We start from the raw sequence: 19,481 nt of genomic DNA on the forward strand, positions 1-19,481 counted from the left end.
TGCAATAAACAACTGTCCAATAAAATCAACACAACAACACTGTCAAACGGCCCGCAAGAGAACAACCATGATCTATAAATAAGGGGCAAATATCTTATTTATAGATCATGGAACAACAGCAACACAACAACGTCGGGGAAACTAATGGGGCTTGTTCCGGTCTAACAGTATAATTATCTGCGGGTTTCGTGCAAATTTTGACTTTTATCTTGTCTGTGGTATGCTCAGTGTAACTTGATGAGACAATGAGTTTACTATTACTATTCTTTCTACTAGATTAGATTACTATTTTACTATTAGATTACTAAAATTATCGGTTAGGTAATCTGGGATCGATTTTTAATTTCAATCGATATCTTAAATTTTAAGCATGACTAATTAGAAAATGAGTGTCGTCTGCTTTTATTTTTTTACACACTTTCAAGTTTCGATTTTCGAAAAAAGAGTAAAAGACGAATATTAAGATTATAAAGAAAATGAAACTTTTTGGAAACGTATTTGGCTGCACAAAGAATAAAGCAACAAATAAAATTTTAAAAATGTGGTCGTCGTAAACTGTGATGTCGTGGCTAATAATCACTCGACACTGCTGGTTGGCATGAAAATAAAACTTAGAATACAAATGCAATGATTATGGGTACTTTTAGTTAAACCTGTTTTCAATTTGTGAAATGTTGGTGTCTGACCAGCATTTATAACGTAAGCCCCCCTCTCAATGCATGGAAGTTTGTTTGCACCATGTAACCTTTTCCTTTGTGCAGATTTGAGGCCTGAGCCTGCCATCGTAACAAGATAGGCCAGTTTTGCATGCTGCTATTGACCAGTCATCAACATCAATCTCAGTATCATTACCAGGGTAATGATTTTCGTAACTTTTATTAACTTGTGACTACCTAGATATTTTAATGATGCATGACTTGTATAAATGCAGTATGGTATTACATGTAATCGTCAAATTCTTTTTATTCACAACTAGAGTTAACCCATTGTCTCATTTTCAACTTTTCCTTAGTCTACTTGTTGTGTTAATATTTTTCGTAACCCAGTTTTTATTTTTTATTTAGATAAACAGCATCCCTCTTGATTGAAGAAACTATCGATATGTCGATCGAGTTCCGGATCTCTTTTTCCCCTTTCTTTCAATGTCCTCGTGTTCACCCATGTGAGTGTGGGTGTATTCACGAGGACGCCTTTTTCCTATTCCGCCTGGTGGATTGAACTTATTTCTGCGGATGGAGCACTCGTGGATGCATGTGGCCGTATTTCCCAGGCTTTAAAGGTAGGACAAATTTATCTATTCTTCTTTTTTGACTATTTGTTGGCGTTGATTGTAAATCGTTTTATAGTACAGAGTACTTTTATTCGTGAGCTAGGCCTTTTGACTGAAACTGTTTTCTCTTGCCGTTTTTTGTTCAATCAGTCAGAGTTCTTTCAATAAGTCATTTGTAGAACAACTGCAGATCAGGCCCAGTTTTGTACCTCACAAACTCTGTGGGTAAACAATCCAATTCCAAAATTTTGTTTAACTTTAAACACTTGAAGCAAAATGCAACAAGAAAATGTTATCACCAAGAAGAACCTGCCGCCACACCAGGCACCTTAGGTTCGTTTATTGGCCACGAAATTATCTTAATGAATTTCTTTTGTCGAGCTGATAATATTCTCATCATTGCCCGTTGGCTATTCATTCGGGCAATTGCGCAACGTCCCGTCATCAATCTGACATTCGCTTTCTTTGTCATTCACAAGAGCCGCTGCGGATATCTAACCCGCAAAAACCGACTGGAAAAAGTCTTAACATCTCTGCTTGGGCTACAAAGATGGATGCCGAGTCAACTGAGCGGGGAGAAAATCATGAAACAAGAGAGTGGGGGGAAAACATAGAAACTCGATACCCTCTTCAAGTCGGGGCCCTTCATCCGTTCCATCCATCACGTCGTCAATCGCCCGTAAAAGCTGATCCGCTTGAATGAAGCGAATTACCATCTATGCAAGTTTTAGTATGCTATATACTATCACTGCATCCCACGTGCGGATATCTTGAGTCTGATGTTCGTTTTTTTTTTGTTTTTTGTTTTGTTTTTCTAATCCCTCGCGGATATCATCACGGTCGGCATCCATCCAACGTCGGGAAAATGTGGAACTTATATTTCTTATTCACCATCGATCGAACCGTCGTCGTCTCCTACATAAGCCGAGTTCTTTTCCTTGTTGTCAACTTATAATTTTGATGAAGCAGCTGAGCTATTACGTATTAATGGATCGGAGCCTAGGCAATTAAGCAAAGGGTTTTTGTCATTAATAATTGAACGAGTCTAGACCGGTCTAGACTAGATCTTCAGACATGACGGTCTAGTAGTATATGTACTTGAACGGCAATGATACGCAGATACGCCAATTTAATTATTATGTCCGCTTGTAATAGGAGACATGTGAGAGGGGCCGTTTTCCGGCGAGCTATAGTCAGCGTATTACAATAGCGTTGGACCATGCGGAATTCCGTTCGATGTAGTCGACGAGACTCATGAAAGGTCGACACTGAGCCGAACGATGTCGTCGCCTAGTAACTCGATTTCGCATCGCACAAGTTAGGCTATCAATTATGCAACATCGCCATGGTTGTTTTTTTTTTTTTTTTTTTTTAGAAATTCCAACATTCATTTGCTATTCCGTTCGACTAAGTCGTCCGTGTATAAATGCAGATTATATGTCTGCATTTATTCCAGCTGCAGCCTACGATTGGCGACGGTAGGGGAATCCAGCGCATCCGATAATGAGTGCAGCATCCAACCAGTCATCCAGTGCCAGTCGATTGATGAATGACGTTGCCAAAAATAATCAGTTCAATACTTTGCATACCTGGTAGACTCCCGTCTGCTTCTTTGTACTACTACCCAATCCACTAATTGCGACATTGAAATATTCCAATCCAAATTTTCGATGGCGCATTCGTACGTGCCGCTTTTACTCGTCTCCGATGTGCGACATTCTCAAATTTTAAGAAGAATTCAGGGAATTGCGTGCCCGTCGCTGGTTAGACAATAAATGTGTCTGTTATTATTGCGGCTGTTGATCCTCCTCCGCTTTCGACTGTTTTCCCCTTTTATGGATTGCACATACATATATAGAAATCGGCTTGCATCAATGCACAATTGCACATTGATCGATCGGCTTCTTTGAGGTTCGACAGGGCAGGCAACCCGTTTCTGATTAGACGGGCCAGGAATGTTGGCCCGGTGTCTTTTGATGAATGTCTCCAGCTTTGCCACCACAACCGAAGCTTTAAAGCCATTCCATTTCTGGCACGTGTGCTGTGTTATAGTACCAATCTAGTAAGTAGTGCATCTTCCGACCTCCTCCCCAATAAATCTCACGGCCAACAATTTCTCGGTTGTCCATAAAATGTGCCACAGCAACCCGGCGTTGTATTTTTATGAAAGATGAGTATATACAAGTGTGCACACACGTTCAAGTACAGAGGGATTCGTAATGTCGAGTTATTGACGTGTGTGTGTGCCTCGGCATTTTATATTGCTCGATTCGCATGCATAGTGCATACGCCCGAGGATAACTCAAGTCCCATCAACTGTTTTGTGCGGATGCGCATAAATACGTGCGTGCAGAGACTGGCTGGATCTAAAAAAAATAAAAAAATAGAGAGCAGGGGATTCTGCACGAACATCTATCCCAGATTTGATGACGGGGAAACGGATGAGATCTTTCCGGAAACGGAAATCCGCAGCGGCAGTAAATAGATATCTGCGCGTAGTTGCCGGCGGCTGTTGCTCTTGCGTCACGTTCGTCACGTCTATACCAAACTGATTGAAGGACTTTTTTTTTTTCTTTTTCTTTTAAGTTGGAAGTTATAATGCAGGAGCAAGCGTATCGTCATTCTCCAGCCGAGCATTTCATAATCAAATCCAATTTAATCCGATTTGAACGTATTTATAGAATTCAGTATATTATTATTATCGATCTGGGGGGACTATATTTATGTTTCCTCCCTATTGTATGCCGGCAGGCCTTTACCTTTCACCTTTTCAATTTTCGGCTATCAACAACAAAATTCTACCTAATTTGCTGGATGGCAAAGGTTAGATTTTCCCTTTCATTGCACATGGATTTGAGTTTTTTTTTTCTTACCTGCAGATTATTCGCCATGGTTTTCTGCAGTCTATTGGCCAATCAAATGGGACCGTGCTTTTAACATCGTAGCCTGCTGGGCAGGGATCAGCGTGCTGAAGTCATAGATCATACAATATTAGTTAATTTGTTTGACATATTGCGCTCTATGTTATTATTAAAGTCGACCTAAAACATAAGTTGGTACTATATAGTTTCCGGATGGACGAATAGTGTTCTCTCCGAAGTTCATGTGGCAGAAGTAACGCATGTGCTGGCCGTCTTTGCCAAGCCAATTATCCGCCTAGCTGCTTATTAGGCTCATCATTTCATCACTTGATTGGGTTTAATTGCTCCAGGACTCTGTCTACTCCCCCTCGGCTGCTATCAAGTTTTCTCAACTACATATATACGTAGATTGAGCAAAGATGACACACGTACAACATTTGACTATAGACTCTGGCGATTGAACTTGATTTCCCGTTGCTTCGGCATCAAACGCCCATCCGTTCTCGATTTGATATACAGTTGATGCCATCCGATTTGTTTGTGTATTTTTTCTCCTCTGCTCGGGTTCGTCGAGGACGCACTACATCTTTTGACTTGGAGATAGTGCGGCGCTATTGACGACGCAATCTTGATAGCGCCAGTGCCCAAGATACACAGACATCTACGTCCTATGTGTGTACATCTCAGATTTACTATCGGGGGGGTTAGAAAAGAAGTGTGCTATACGGGTGCCATTGAAATGGGTCGAGCTCTATATCAAGTTTACCCGCCCTTTTTTTAAATTTATTATTCGCCCAAAGTCGTTGTAAAGACGTGCGTGCGGATAGAATAAAAAAGGATTTCTATCCTTTTTTATTCTTTTTTTTTTCAATACCCCGACGAGAGAGAGAGAGTCAACATCAGAGAGAACTTTTGATTCCCGGCCGATATAAGAGCGACGGTAGAGACAGTCGATTCCCGCGTGTGACAATGCCAACAACTATATGTACAGCGCGCAGCACTTATTCCCCATTAGATGATGAGTGTAGGAAACTATTACATACATATCCACCAGCTTCTCCTTTTTTACTCTTTTCTTAAACATTTTTTAGCCGATTCACTTTTCAAAACCGCCAGTCAATCAAATGCCATTACGAGTTCCTACTCTTTTGAGACTCTTTTTCCAGATCTATAGATTTCTTTGAAGTGCTCAAACATCCAGCTCGCCCGCTTTTGATCCGTCTCTATGGCGATTCAAAAGTTCGATATTCGCCAAAGCCGATCCATTCAGTGTACGTCACTGATAATACAGTTCCAATTCTTTCCACATATAGTATCATGACCGTGGTCGCTAGTACATGTACATATGTATTCACCATCTTTGCCTATTCAGCATTCATCCTTGACATTCCCGCAAAAAGGAATCTCCAACCGGCGGGACTGGATTACACACAGCCATGCATGTTTAATAGACAGAAAAATGTCGAGCAATATTTTTCAAGAGAAGAATGAGTCGCGCTGCATGCGATGGGTAAACATCAGTCGTCGGTTGAGCTCTTGTTGACATTTTTTTGTCGTTTGACAAGATATAGAAATTCTGTGTCAAGAGGTACCGACAGGAGCGTGCGTATATACATTTCGGTACCGAGGTTTTTTTGTTTGTTTTGTTTTTAAATCATCTATGCGGTTCTCTGCGTCATTTCGAGGAGCGCATTTAATGCAAAGACATTTCTTCTCTGATGAGTCTTTTTGAATGCTCTCAGCTGTTATTCGCGTTCAAAAGAGCCGCGCATTTTATTTTCCCTGCTAAGAAGGGAAGCCGAGTGCTTTAACCTTTTGATCGCCTTCACAAAACAATTGTGCAAAGAAGAAGAAGAAGAAGAAGAAGGTTGACGGGGAGGACAAACAACCCCCGACATGTCAAGGGCTCGTTGGTAAAAAGAAAAAGGACAATACCGACACTCACAGTATATAGCTAAAGGTACCAATAGTCTCATTGTTACACCGCTGCTGCTGCTGCTGGGTAAAAGGACCTGGTCCATATAATCTTGTTTTCCGCGTGTATTAAAGGACTACACACCCGGCGCGGATTCCTTCATCGTCCATCAGCAAACAAAAGAAAAGAGGACCGTCGTCCAATCCATAAAAGTCAAAAGGGATTTCAGCTCGATTGAGGACTCATCGACGTTTAGCCGGGCAAAAGAATGAAAGGCCGCCACACTCGCCACTTGAATCGATCGACTTTTGTCTATAGTCCCACTCTCGTCTTCTCTTTCTTTAATGAGACCGCGTGCCGTCGATGAGGGAGGGGAGGGGGGGGGGCTACAATATATTGGATGATTACAAAGAACCGCTTCAGCATGTGCACGCTGACGGCAACCGCGGGACTCGCGGGACGACATTAGAAAATTTCGCATCCGCCTCGCTGGCGTCTCTATTTTGTTTCTTTCCCTTTTGACTCTGCGCCCCGGCAACAGCAGAAACGCCGTCAGCGTGCGATCCGAGCGGATGAGAACAGGGCAAGCGGAACACAGTAACACACACACAAAGTACACGACCCGACATGATGCAGGATCGCCGTATTATTATTATACGGAGACAGCACGACGAGAAAAATCACGACAAAGTTTGCCGTCACGACGGGGATTCCCCAGGCGATATAACCGCGCCCTTTTTTTTAAAAATTATTATTTTCAGTGGAAATTTTGAGCCGAATTTCTTTTACTATCAACTCCGCCGATTATCAACCGCCTATCTCAAATCATTGGAGCGGGAACATCCGAGTAATGCGATTGATTGACGTACAGGCCATGAACGTTCCATCGGGAGTCGTCGATTCGCTAGCTGAGATGTTGATCCAAGTCTTTTCGATAGGTTAAAGGTTATATACTATTAGGTTGCCTTCAGACCTGTCAATACATTTACAGGCTCTCTCTTTCTATCGATACAAAGTAGAGTGTACATCTTGATGGCCGTGTGTGTGGAAATTGAAAGGGGAGGATCGTGAATGCAGCACGAGGACCTGCAATCGATATTTCAATTTTGTCTGTTTGGAACAATAAAAGCTGATTTGCATGGCTGGCGGAACAACCACGCCGCTCCTCTTGCCTCATACATACATCATGGCAGACACAGCACAGTGCGTGTGTCTGTGTGTCTGACTATGCTCTGCTGCCGACTGTCAAGTTGTAAGGATTCGCCCAAATCGATGAATTCGATCAGGAGTCGAATAAGGAAACGCGGGCCAAAAAGGAAGGAAACGGGAGGAAATGAAAGGGATATACAATAAGGAAAATGAGAGAAACACAAAATGACGTCGTCGGTCGTATAATTACAATGTATGAAAAGGCCGGGAAATCCATCGAATTCGCCAATCAACTCTCTCCTGATGGAAATGCGAATCCAATTTTTCCACATTGGATTTAAGGAGTATCACTTGCCAACAAATGGGAATAAGAAGTTCCGGAGAAAAGTGTTTTGTGGCGCTAAATTATCGTCGTCGTTGCGCATCGAGTCAGTGTCGAACTCAACACTTTGATAAGAAAACATTTTAATTCATATTTTTTTTTCCAGCAGGAAGAGAGATTACGTCACATGCAGGTGCTCTTACATAATGGAATCAAAAAGCGCAGTAACGCAACTCTTTGACGTGTCAATCACTCGGTAGCAGCCACGCTGCGAATTCTGTTTCCATGGATACTGCTGGCTGTATCGGCCCCCCCCCCCCCCGCCAACTTGGCCGTCTGCTGATGTGCCAACTGCACTTGGCAAAACAATTCTATTCGAAATCCATTGCATGCGAATCATTATCGGGATAGCATCCACCACAGAAGGTCTATACACGTATTGTACATTATTCGCATTTGAGTGATGAACGGTTAGTACGTGTGATCCGTCACGTTCGTCATTTTGACGGACATTTCGGTACAAATTCCCAGGAAAAAGTTCAATCCGCCTGCAATACTCGGAAGATGATATTTTTTACCTGCGCAAAAACATGGTTTTTACATTTATCTAGCTGCATCCGGAAACCGCAAAAGCGCATCCGGCCATCCGGGCTATATTAGCTGTACAACGTCAGCGATGTTGGTTGGAGTTGTCCGCTGCTGCCCTGCGGTTATTTTTGGTTACATGTAGTAGTATCATGGGCACACGGCAACATCTATACCGTACAGTATGTATAGAGACATCAATAAAATATGAGCGCTGACGTGAACCGAGTATCTTTTGCCCTGTGCTGTGCTGCTTCTGCGCTACGCTCTCTCTATATGTATACGTGCCCTTTTGGGGCTGATGATGGGACTTGCCCCTTTTCAACAGATAAAAGCCGATCCAGTTGTCATGGTTGACTTTAGTAGTAGTCGACTGCTGCTGCCGGATCGTGGAACAGTTACACACAGCACCAGCAGCCAAACTTGTTGTCATTCGATTGTTCGATCGCCGAGTCCAAACTGAATGTTGTCCATTTTCATTTGACATTTGTGTGTACATTTCGGGAATTAAGTTTAACCCCTTTTTTCTTTTTCTGTTGTCCAAAAGATAAAAGGTGCGCCCAGAAAAGACTTTGTGTGTTTCATGTCAAGATGACGGACGACGTTACTGGGCCCAATTTAAGTGGATGCCGGAATCCCCGAGTGAATTTCGACGTCCTATCCATCAATTGGATTCTGGGAGATCCGTGACGGCTTCAGCCGAGCTACAGCAGTGGCTGGCCCAGTAGATTGACATAGAACTCGCAGCCGGACAACACAGCGCGACGAATAGAGGATGGCCAGCATTTTTGTCAATTCCAGCACGAGCGCCGGCGACACTTCCGCCAATTTTTCAGCCGGAGCCGTTCTCTTGCGATTCATCCTGGATCTGGTCAAAGATCAGCGCCATCAAAGTGAAACTATCGGTCGTGATCAAGTCATTGTGACAAACACTTCCGCAACTCCTGATGCCGACCAGGAATGGATGGCCCAGCATTTGCTGATGCCCATCTGGGCCTACCAGTCGGCCGCCGGTTATTTGATCTTCATCAGCGTCCTTGGTCTCTTCATGAACATTGTCGTCGTCCTAGTCATCATCAACGACCCTCAGGTACGTACATGTCGACTCTTCATTTAAATCACATCATGTTTGATGTAAATATAGCAGACAGCGAGAGTTGTGTGTGTATAGAAGAGTTGTACTAGCGAGCTCAAGAGTTATTGCGCATCATCCCCTTAAGTGGTTTCCTTATTCCTTTTTCTCCCCCCCCCCTTTTATTATTTCATTAACTAGATATATCTGTCGTCGTCCTTGCGGGTCCTCGACGAACCCCGCAGAGTTCGGTTCGTTACGTCTGGCTGGGCTTAGCTCCTTGGCTCGTTAATATCTTGTTATGGCCGACGGGTTTATATTTTTAGTTTGTGAATTGCTCGAAAATGTCGGCATGTAGAGCTAGATGAGACTGTGTGTAATTATGTGTATACAGCTTTTATTACTGCGCTGCCAAACCTACTGGACAAGGGCGTATACTACACTCAAAAGGAAACTGTTGCACGTGTAGTTTACGGGTCCTTTTCTTGGCCATTATCCGGCTAATAGGCGTCTTTTGTCGCAGGGTGAAAGAGTGCGCCCACACACAAAGGCCATATACTCACAAATACCGTAGAGATATACTTACTCCTGACTTTGATTCGCCTCGGCTCCTGTTTGTCAATGGAGTGTCTGCACATCAGGCGCTGTTGTATACACAAAAGGAGCTAGAGCGATCTACAGTTTCCATAGTTGATTTGTCATCGAGTGTCATCATCATAATCACAAGAGCCAACTCTTGTCACATCCCCCGCGTCTTTCTGTTTCCTCCATCCTGTCACGTCGTGATTCTTCCTCCTACCCCCCCGTTATAGTGTCTGCTATGATAAGTGCCTGTTCCGTGCGCCCTGTGTTGTCTCTCGTCCGTAGTCTCTATCCTCCATCCCGGTCGTCGTCATATTATATATCCGCTCGATCGTTTTATTGCGTTATGTACTACGCTAGCGCGTCTCGTCTTCTTTGATTATTAGTCTTCTATCCCTTTGATATTTTGGCGTGATGCGCCAGATTCTGAGCTCCAGATTTTCACCCTGCCGGCGCCGTAATAACCAACTTTCCCGGCCGTCTATTATTTTTTTTTCTTTTTCCCCCAACAGGAAAGAAAAATAAATAACGTGCCATCATCTTTAATACAAAAGAGCTCGTCGGCCTGTGTATCAATATAACCGCGTAGTTATTTCGCCACGCTCTAGAGTCGCACGAACACTCTATAGATCATCATAAAGAGAAAAAAGGGAAAAGAAATAGTCTTAAGAAAATAAAAGCCCATGACGCACAAAAGGAGCTTTCATGTCCCTGAAGACTATCAGCACGTCCCTGCGAATACTATTTAGACTGCGCCGCGTCGTGTGTAGATATAGTTTGGAATAATCATCTGCACTAGCGATCTACATGGTTATACATGAGGACGACAATAACTTTGGTCAAGTTCTTTCGCTCCACTCCTAGCCACTTGGCTCCTCCCCCTCTCTCTCTTGTTTAGATCATCTTTCCATTGGAGATTGTTGCAGATTTAGTCGCCCGTGTGGGGGTAGTTTGTTGAGTATATAGAGCGGCTGGCGGGCACAAACTGTGATGTTCAACAACGGAACTAGATTGGCAGAAAGAAAGTTCTGATTCTAAGTGAAACTTCATGGCGGTACTTCATTAATAATCTCTGGCAACTTTTGAACTCCCGCCGTCTTTACTTTGCGTAATCATGTTAGACAGCAGCGGGAAAGGTGCGCTAGAGTGCCTACGGGATATAGGCAACGCCCGCATATGCTTTCAAATGAATACAGTCTGGAATTAAATGTCTGTCTCGTTTTAAATGGGGATAATGAAATTCTTGGAAATTCTCCATTTCTTCCTTTTCTTTCTCTATTTCTCGTTTGGGAAATTTTCAATAAAGAAACTGATGTTTTATATCCATGTAGAAGTCGCCGCTGAATTGGATGTTGCTCAATTTGGCCTGTTCCGACGGAATGATTGCCGGATTCGGGTATATTTCAATCAGTTTTTATACTTTAATCTAATAAATCGATGATGATGAAAGAATTTGATTATTCCCAGGACGCCCATCTCGGCAGCTGCAGCTCTGCAATATAATTGGCCTTTCAGCGATGAATTGTGTGTCGCCTACGCCATGATCATGTCCACTGCAGGTGCGTCTTGAATTATTAATTTGAACAAAATTTAAATCTAATCATGTCTGGATGACGATGGGTGGATGTTGGATATGTATAGGAATCGGATCGATCACGACATTGACGGCGCTGGCCTTGTGGCGATGTCAACTGGTCGTGTACTGCCCGGCCAAGCGGAGCGGGGCCTTCGCCAATCACCACAGCGGCGGCGGCGGCGGCGGCGGCAGCGCCAAACTGGGCCGAGTCCAGGCCGCCGTTTTGCTGACTCTCATCTGGGCCTATTCGTTGGCCGTCACTTGCCCGCCGCTATTCGGATGGGGACGCTACGACAGAGAAGCCGCCCACATCAGGTAAATAATCAATTTAATGAATAATTTCTCCCGGTTATTCGTTCGATCAAAAAGTGAAGTTGACTGTACCGGCTGAACCCATTTTTCATTTCTCGACATACTTTGAATGATTAAGCGGCGCTAGACCCCTTTTTGTCCTCCGCCCACGAGAATGTGTCGTGGGAGTATGTACCGACTCTTCAACAGTCATTTCTTTGGAAAGGGGAAAGCTAACATCCTTTCCCGTCAAATTTCTTCATCTTGAAATGTTACAGCTTGTTCATCTCGCCCATTTCTCGAGAAAGGATTCATCTCTTGAATGTCTCGTCATTTAATTGAAAAGTGTTGCCATTTGCTTCCCCAAGTGTTGCCACCACCTCAGCTTGATCGTTAGTCGTCGTCGGCAAATGGGTGAGAATAATAATGAAGGTGTGCGTTTATGGTCGTTTTTATCATTCCGTCGGGGGGTTTTCTTCTTCTTCCACATCTTCCGGGCCGTTAGAAACTTCAATCCGCGCTCGTCTTCTCCTTACGCACTCGAGTGGCGACTGTTGGCGAGACCCAAGTTGTCACGGCTTCCACACGAACGCACATTGCCGGTCGATTTCTTCTCCATCCGTTTTCTCGTCCTCATTTCTTCTTCCTTTTCCTCTTGTTATTTTAAAAAAAGACTCGCAGACCGACGCACGCCACGGGCGCCGACGTCATTATCGCCCCGCAACTCCCGGCTGGCTAAACAAGCGAACAAGTCCTTATTAAAAGGAAAAAATCTCTCGACAAAAACAAAACAAGAGGGCCTTTATATGGTTTTCGCTTTTTTGTTTTGTTGTATGTTTTTGGTTTTTGGCTCTGCTGCCAAATCGCAAGGTTCATAATGAAGTCGTTGAGAGCCGAGGACGACCTTATCCGATTCCTGCGACAGGAAATGTTATCAGCATCTTGGGTTAGATTTTTCTTTTTTTAATGAGACCCGAGTTTGACGTCATCGGTAGGAGTCTAGGAGAAATGCAACGGTGAAAACGCGATTGATTGGTCGCAAAGTAGACAAACTGGATAACAGTCGCAAGAATTTGGCAATAATGTTTAGAGACTTTGATCCGCTGTGACACACGTGCCGTATTGTTTTGAGTTACACGTCCGTCAGAGCGTGTGCGCTGGAAAACGGGAGGGGTGTTTTTAAGAAATGATAATAGTCCACCTCTATACAAGTCGACGACGTCGGGTGACATACTGACATGCCACGCAGAAGGAATGTAATATCCACATCTCAATTTCGGTCGCCACCCTTTTTTAATATGACAGTTACTGCGTTACATAAAACAACTCGACTACTCCTCCATTCATATATGTCTAGAGAGAGAGACAATTTCGACGAGGAATGGCATTTCATTCCCAGAAATAAGCGGTAATACCGTAGGGAAATGATTGAACGATGTTTCATTTTTTATTTTGACTTGTTTTATTACGTGACAAAAAAAAAAGCGGAGTGAATCGTTTCAACTTTATTATTTCCTTTCTTCTCAATGTGTTTATTGTTATGCTTATTTATCTTTTGATGTTTGAATATTTTTTTCAGCTGCTCGGTCAACTGGGAGTCCAAGATGGCCAACAACCGGTCGTACATCCTCTACATGTTCGCCTTTGGATTATTCGTCCCCCTGGTCGTCATCATTTGCTCTTACGTCAGCATCTTACGTGTAGTCAAAAAGGTAACCTAACAACAGCCATCATCGATCGTGTCATTGTGGAAACTAATGGAATATTCTTTCCTTTATGTTACACCTTCGGTCAAATCAACAGACGGGCAAGTTCAAGAGGTCCATGATGGTGACGTTTCAGCCGACGCCGCAACACCAAATCAGCGACCACCAAGCGAATCCGACGGCAAAGAAAATGGAACAGAAAAAAGGAAACGACGCGGCCGAGAAGCGAGTGACGGTGATGGTGGCCTGTATGGTCGGAGCCTTTATGGCCGCCTGGACTCCTTATTCCATTCTGGCCCTCTTCGAGACTTTTATCGGAGTCGCCGGCCATTCCGGCGGACCAGGCAGGAACATGTCGAACACGACGTTTAGCCTCGACGGCCAGCAGCAATTCAACGACAACCAGCCGACGACCAGCAATGAGGCAGACGACAGCCATTTCTTTTATTATTACGTCGGAACTATTTCGCCGGCATTTGCCACCATTCCGTCGCTCTTCGCCAAAACATCCGCCGTCCTCAATCCGCTCATCTACGGACTACTCAACACTCAGGTGAGTTTCTCAGATTTCTATCCGAAATTGCATAACAACTTAATATTTTACGAATAATTCCTAATTTTTGTTTTTGTTTTTTTAATTATTTCCATCCTCAGTTCCGATTGGCCTGGGATAAATTTACGACGCAGCTCCTGGGTCGCCAGCACCACCAACACAATCACCGCCGCCATAAGAATAAACACCTGCGACACTTACTCAACTGCCCAAGCGGATCGCCAACGTTAAAGCCGTCGGCGTCTGTCCACCTGTCGATGAAAGATATTGTTTCCAACGAGTCGCAATCGGCTTACGTCATGCCCAACACGCACACCGGGCAGCCGGGCATCAACTTAGCCATCAGTCCTCCCATTATGCGTTACCTCATCCAGCAACAACGGCGCCAGCCGTCAAAGTCCAGTCTCTTTGACGAACCTGAGACGTCCTTCACCTACCAACAGCCCATCCGGATGAAACCGTGCAAGAATTCCCTGCAGGATCAGCCGGAAGAGGAGGTCATCAAGTCGGTGATGCTGCTGGCAGTCGGTTCGATCTCCGGGAGCGTCACCAACGACAACCCGAACGAAGACTCTGCTTTCTCCCAGCAGACGTCGTTCGTCGAAGATAACACCATCGACAGCGGGTTGGTCCTTCATGGCGACACCGTCCCGTCACAGTCGCCAATTAGGCTGCCGGCAACGACCCAATCCAATCAAAACGATCGCAGAATTATCGACGATGGCGATGGCGTGGCCAATGCTGTAATAGGAGCCGACAACATCATCAGGATCAGTTACATCACGGCGTCTGTTGATTGCTGAGCGGTTATGGCCTCATGGAATCGGAACGGGAAATTTGATGACAAACTTTATCGACAAGTTCAAAATGAGGTGAGATTACGTAGAGTTGACTATCCTGTTGTATAATCCAAAAGTTCCGTATCATTTTATTCATATCAAAGATGACCTATTTAAATATTGCATTAGTTATTATTACGACATCGGGTAATCACCCTTTTCAATTATTTCCTACAGCCACCGGAAATGTAAATTGATCTCACACGACGCTACTTGCATAGTCTATTCCTATTGCCGAATTGATGTTTATTCATGATTCCCACGGAACCTTAAACAAATGCCCACTCTTATTATCATGATTATTATGCAAATAATCTCAAACGTTGACGAATATTATTCTAAATTTTAAGCCGTATTATGGCAATTTGAGAAAATGTTTTCCGTAAAATAGTTGATTCAAACGAATAACCCACTGTCATTATATTGCCCGTGTGTCTTTCCTTTCGCTTGTCAATCACAACTCACATTATCAGATTTATTATTATATTATGGTCTAGAGCATCTAGACATTTAAAAATACTACCATATCCAACATAACCCAAAAAAATTATTCTGGATGTACATATATACTTGTTAGTTGTTACAAGTGTTTTTTAAACATAGCTAAAAATTGATCACAGGGTTGTCTGTATAAATAAAACATTTTACCGGGAATTGATTCCACGTGATTTGTTTTTTTAGTTGGAAGTATTACGGCTTCAACATTTCAGTATTCAAGATGCGCTCTACAAAGGCTTTGCTGTCTTCCTCTCCGATTGCTATTTTTGTTGAGTATTATGCTATCTACGTACATACAACCGCATTTTCTTTTTTCAATATATATTTCCGACAGTTGTGATTGTCCATCGGGAAATCGGATTTCATTTTCTTTCTCTCCTCGAATGGGCACTGTCTGTGACAGCGCTTTATTTATCCGTTATCCGAAGGGTTTCTTTATACGGTGCAGGTTACGGTGCGGTATAGGGTCAGTGTCGGTGTTTTATACAGGTACAGGTTTTGGGGGCATACGGGAGGAAGTTGGCATTTTGGAGTTTTTGAATCGCGCGCCTAGAGGTTTCTTGTTTAACTGACAATAGATGGCTTTTGGATTGATTTGAACCGCGCGCGTCGAGCCTGGCTTGCCTCTTTACTCGCTAGATGGCACTGCGTTTGACTCCCGAATATTTTAGACCGCGCCTCCCGCCACCCCACGTCGCACTTATTTGCTCTAATCTTTTCTTTTCTTTAAAAAAAAAAGATGTTTACCAGGTTATACTTACATTTTATACACTCACGTCAGCTCTGCTCACGTGTCCACACACTCGTCGTGTGTGATGTGAAGGCAATCAGCGTAGTCAAATAGCAATGAAGGAGGACAACGGAACTAGGAGGACATAATTCGTGGCCAGCTGGTCAGTCTGATCGTTACCGTCGAGTCGCCAGACGCGGCTAGACGTATTTCCGAGTATTTCTGCTCTTGTGTTCACGTTATTTTCACAGCCCTTGATTTTTTTTTTTTTGCATTTGCCATTGCCCTCGCAGCAATGTGAGTATACATATACTACACCTTCGTCGTTAGCCAGTAGATCGATTCCACGTGTAATTCCCCCAATTTAGCGTCTTCTGAGGCATTTGACATTTTGTAATTCTCATTCGACTAGTTCACTGTGGCGACTGCAAGACCTTTGAGTTTGACTTTTTATGGAAGAGGAACATGAACATGCATCCGGCAAATACTTGTAGACCTAAAACCTTCTTCTGAAGAAGTAACGGACAAACGCATAATGTTAGCGTTGCATTCACATTTGAGAAAACCCAAGAAGAAAGTTACAGGTCGCAAAAATCCTGCCAATTCCATAAATAAAGCATTGGTTGCGAGGATTTACAACTTCAATAGTCGGCCTATGTACTGTAGAAACGTATAGGGAGTCACACAGGGTCGGCACGACAGCACGAACAATCCACACGTGTAGTATATAGCATCCACAGCGACTTGTATCATTCTCCTGCTGCGCAGAAATAAGAGATGGGAAGTCGCGCTGGCTTATATACAAGCGCGATTTGTTTGCCTTGATTAATATAGGAGCCAGAGCCACGAGCGGGCGACTTGTACTACAATGCCATGCCAAAGGACGAAACTAAACAGAAATGCGTGGCCAGCAAAGTTGAATCTTTATTCTTTATTCTCGTCGCTCTTTGCTGTATATAGCACGCGCCCAGCCAAGTTTTCGCGCTCTCGATTCATTGCGTGCGATTGCGTGTTCACTCATCCATCCTTCCGCTGCGCTGTCTGTAGCCCCCGAAGCAACGGCGTCGACAGCACAGCAAGAACATTATTGCATCGCATGGATGGACCGCTGCAGCAGCTCTCTTTATAACTGTATACTGCTGGGGCGCGTGAGTTCGTCTATTATACAAATACATCGCGGACGAGGATATGTATACCGCGGATATATAGGCTCTGCTTATAACAGCATAGACACAGCACGATGCGTGCCAACCGCCTTTACCTTTGAAGTTGCCTCCTCCCCACTTTCCTTTTTGTTGGGCAACTCATCTAGTCTTCTATGGCGCTGATCAACACAAGCACGAATATATTTCTAAAAGAGCTTCAATTGCTGGCGGCATGATGAATTGGCCGCATGATTTGAATTTGTTTAACAGACTGAAACAGACATCAAGAATCGCGAACTCTAAACGCTACCGGTACAAATATTATGGAAATGATGGTTAATATATATATGGTTTTAAAGATATATCCTTTTCCTGAAACTAACCATCACTTCCGGGTTGAATTTCTTCCGCTTTCTTCGCCTATCTTATTCTTCCCCAGAGATGGCACTTGGTTTTTTAAACGAGTGAAACCAACCGAATTAAACCAAGAATGTGTTTTTCAACACAATAACTTCTTTCCAACGTCCAGCAGTTTCCCATCATTGGATACTGTGAATATTACAATATGCAGAAAAAAAGGGGATTTATATTTATATAAAATTGCTCTTAAGATAAACTAATACCCCGAGGTGTTGATACGCGTGGTTAATGCCTAATAACAGCCGTATAATCATCAGTGAATGTTTCGTCTAAAAAAGTATTAATTATAGAACGGATGGATCCCATGCTGGTTGCTATATCGTGTTAGCTGGATCATTATATACATGTGTGAAGAGGCATTGCTGCCGAGCCCGTTTTCAAATATGTTCCATGTAAACATTCTTTTTTTTTTTTTTTTTTTCAATTTAGATCCAACCTGCCATTTTTTCATCTCAATTTCAAATCACCGGTTATTTTAATTAGAATCGCCTCTCACATGTATAATACATGTTACCTAATTATGTTGTCATCAATTCATCATCCATATGAGGAAAATTTGAACAATCTGAAATTTATTAATTGCTTCTGCAGATTCTTGCTGCTGTAGGAAATAGAAATAGAATACTGATTAGGCTTAAATGTTGCCACGTTTTTTTTTTTTATAATAAAACCTCTCGAAGCTAGTGCAATCTGAAAGGTCTATACGTTGTAATATAGACACAGGCTAGACAGACTGATGTGATACATTTCATTGAAAGCTAAATTAAACTGGACTTAAAGAAGCGCATATCATAAGAATGCATTGGTGATCAACAATTCGCTGCAGCAAAGTTTCGTAACATTTTCAATGCGCACACATAATATATGATGGAGCTGATCCATTTAATACTCCTTCTCAATAATAATGAGATAAGCCTATTCGCATCAATGAAAGTTTCGTTGGAGCTTTCATTCGCGACTCAGGCACAGCCTGCTGCTGAACCTTTGATATAGCAGATGGCATATGGCAGTTTGAATCGCGTCGCGTGCAAAAAGATCGCTCTGAATTGAGCAAGCGAACGTGATAACCGTCGATCGATATAAACCCATCAAGAATCAACAGTATCCATGTACGCGGAAACAGCCACGTACAGCACCAGTTCATCCGCCATGCATATATAATTTAATATTTCACCCGCAAAGCTTTTCGATAGATTTGATACCTCCATCTTTTTTTCAAGTATTTCTTCTAACTGTCATACAATTTATTGATTTCTGTGTCGAGATTCTAGACTGAAATGGAGCGAAGAACTTTTGTTCAGAATTTCCACTGAATTTTGATGAGGCTGCGCAAACTTTTCTTTTTCCGTATTACGTGCTATGTTCTTCGTCAGCATGAATCAGGGATTATTAGGCCGCTTAATGCTCTTATCTAACGCTATAACTCTGTTAACCTTTGCCGTTTCTGCCGTCCTGCTGCACGTAGGCCACACAACCTACAGACTTATGATTCCAAAATCACTGCGTAGGCCTATAGCCTATAGTTGTCGACCGCTTATCCTCACAATTAGCAGTCGCCTAATTATTATTGTTTCAAAAAGTTATTGGCTGCAGCATTTGATACGGAACAAACTTTTAAGACGCATTGATTGATTTTCAGCTGAATCATTAATTTTGTCCCGCTTCGTTTTGGTGTGCTAAAGAGTCATGACTCTTTTATGTCAGTAGAATTTTCAAATTCCTACATCGTGTAATATTGAAAATTATACTGATGTAAACTTAGGAACCGCCAAAGCACCGTTTTGGATCTTCCCGTTGAAATTGTTCGCTAAAAAATAACTAATTAATCAAAGATGGCAAAGAAACGCCTATATACACTATATGAAACTATTTCTTTAGAAACATTCGGAGGGAGCCCTCAAAACATTTTTAAAAGTTCAGGGAGTCGAGAGACGTAGATCATTTATTATCCAAATCAAACTGAGGTA

General features: G+C 43.0%; 1 protein-coding gene and 1 long non-coding RNA gene across 2 annotated transcripts; both read left to right on the plus strand.

Moving 5' to 3' along the window:
• The first annotated feature begins 439 nt into the window (after window positions 1–439).
• LOC124199672 lies at window positions 440–1,264 on the plus strand. Its single transcript, XR_006876922.1, has 3 exons — window positions 440–699; window positions 762–856; window positions 1,065–1,264. It is a non-coding gene; the product is annotated as an uncharacterized LOC124199672 (long non-coding RNA).
• A 7,204-nt stretch (window positions 1,265–8,468) lies between these two features.
• LOC124199659 lies at window positions 8,469–15,574 on the plus strand. Its single transcript, XM_046595579.1, has 7 exons — window positions 8,469–9,192; window positions 11,088–11,152; window positions 11,224–11,315; window positions 11,398–11,647; window positions 13,203–13,335; window positions 13,427–13,882; window positions 13,984–15,574. Exons 1-7 carry the CDS (start codon window positions 8,878–8,880, stop codon window positions 14,683–14,685), a joined length of 2,013 nt encoding a protein of 670 aa, XP_046451535.1. The 5' UTR covers window positions 8,469–8,877; the 3' UTR covers window positions 14,686–15,574.
• Window positions 15,575–19,481: the final 3,907 nt, after the last annotated feature.

The sequence above is a fragment of the Daphnia pulex genome, chromosome 8, assembly GCF_021134715.1.
Source record: "Daphnia pulex isolate KAP4 chromosome 8, ASM2113471v1".
Classification (NCBI taxonomy): domain Eukaryota; kingdom Metazoa; phylum Arthropoda; class Branchiopoda; order Diplostraca; family Daphniidae; genus Daphnia; species Daphnia pulex.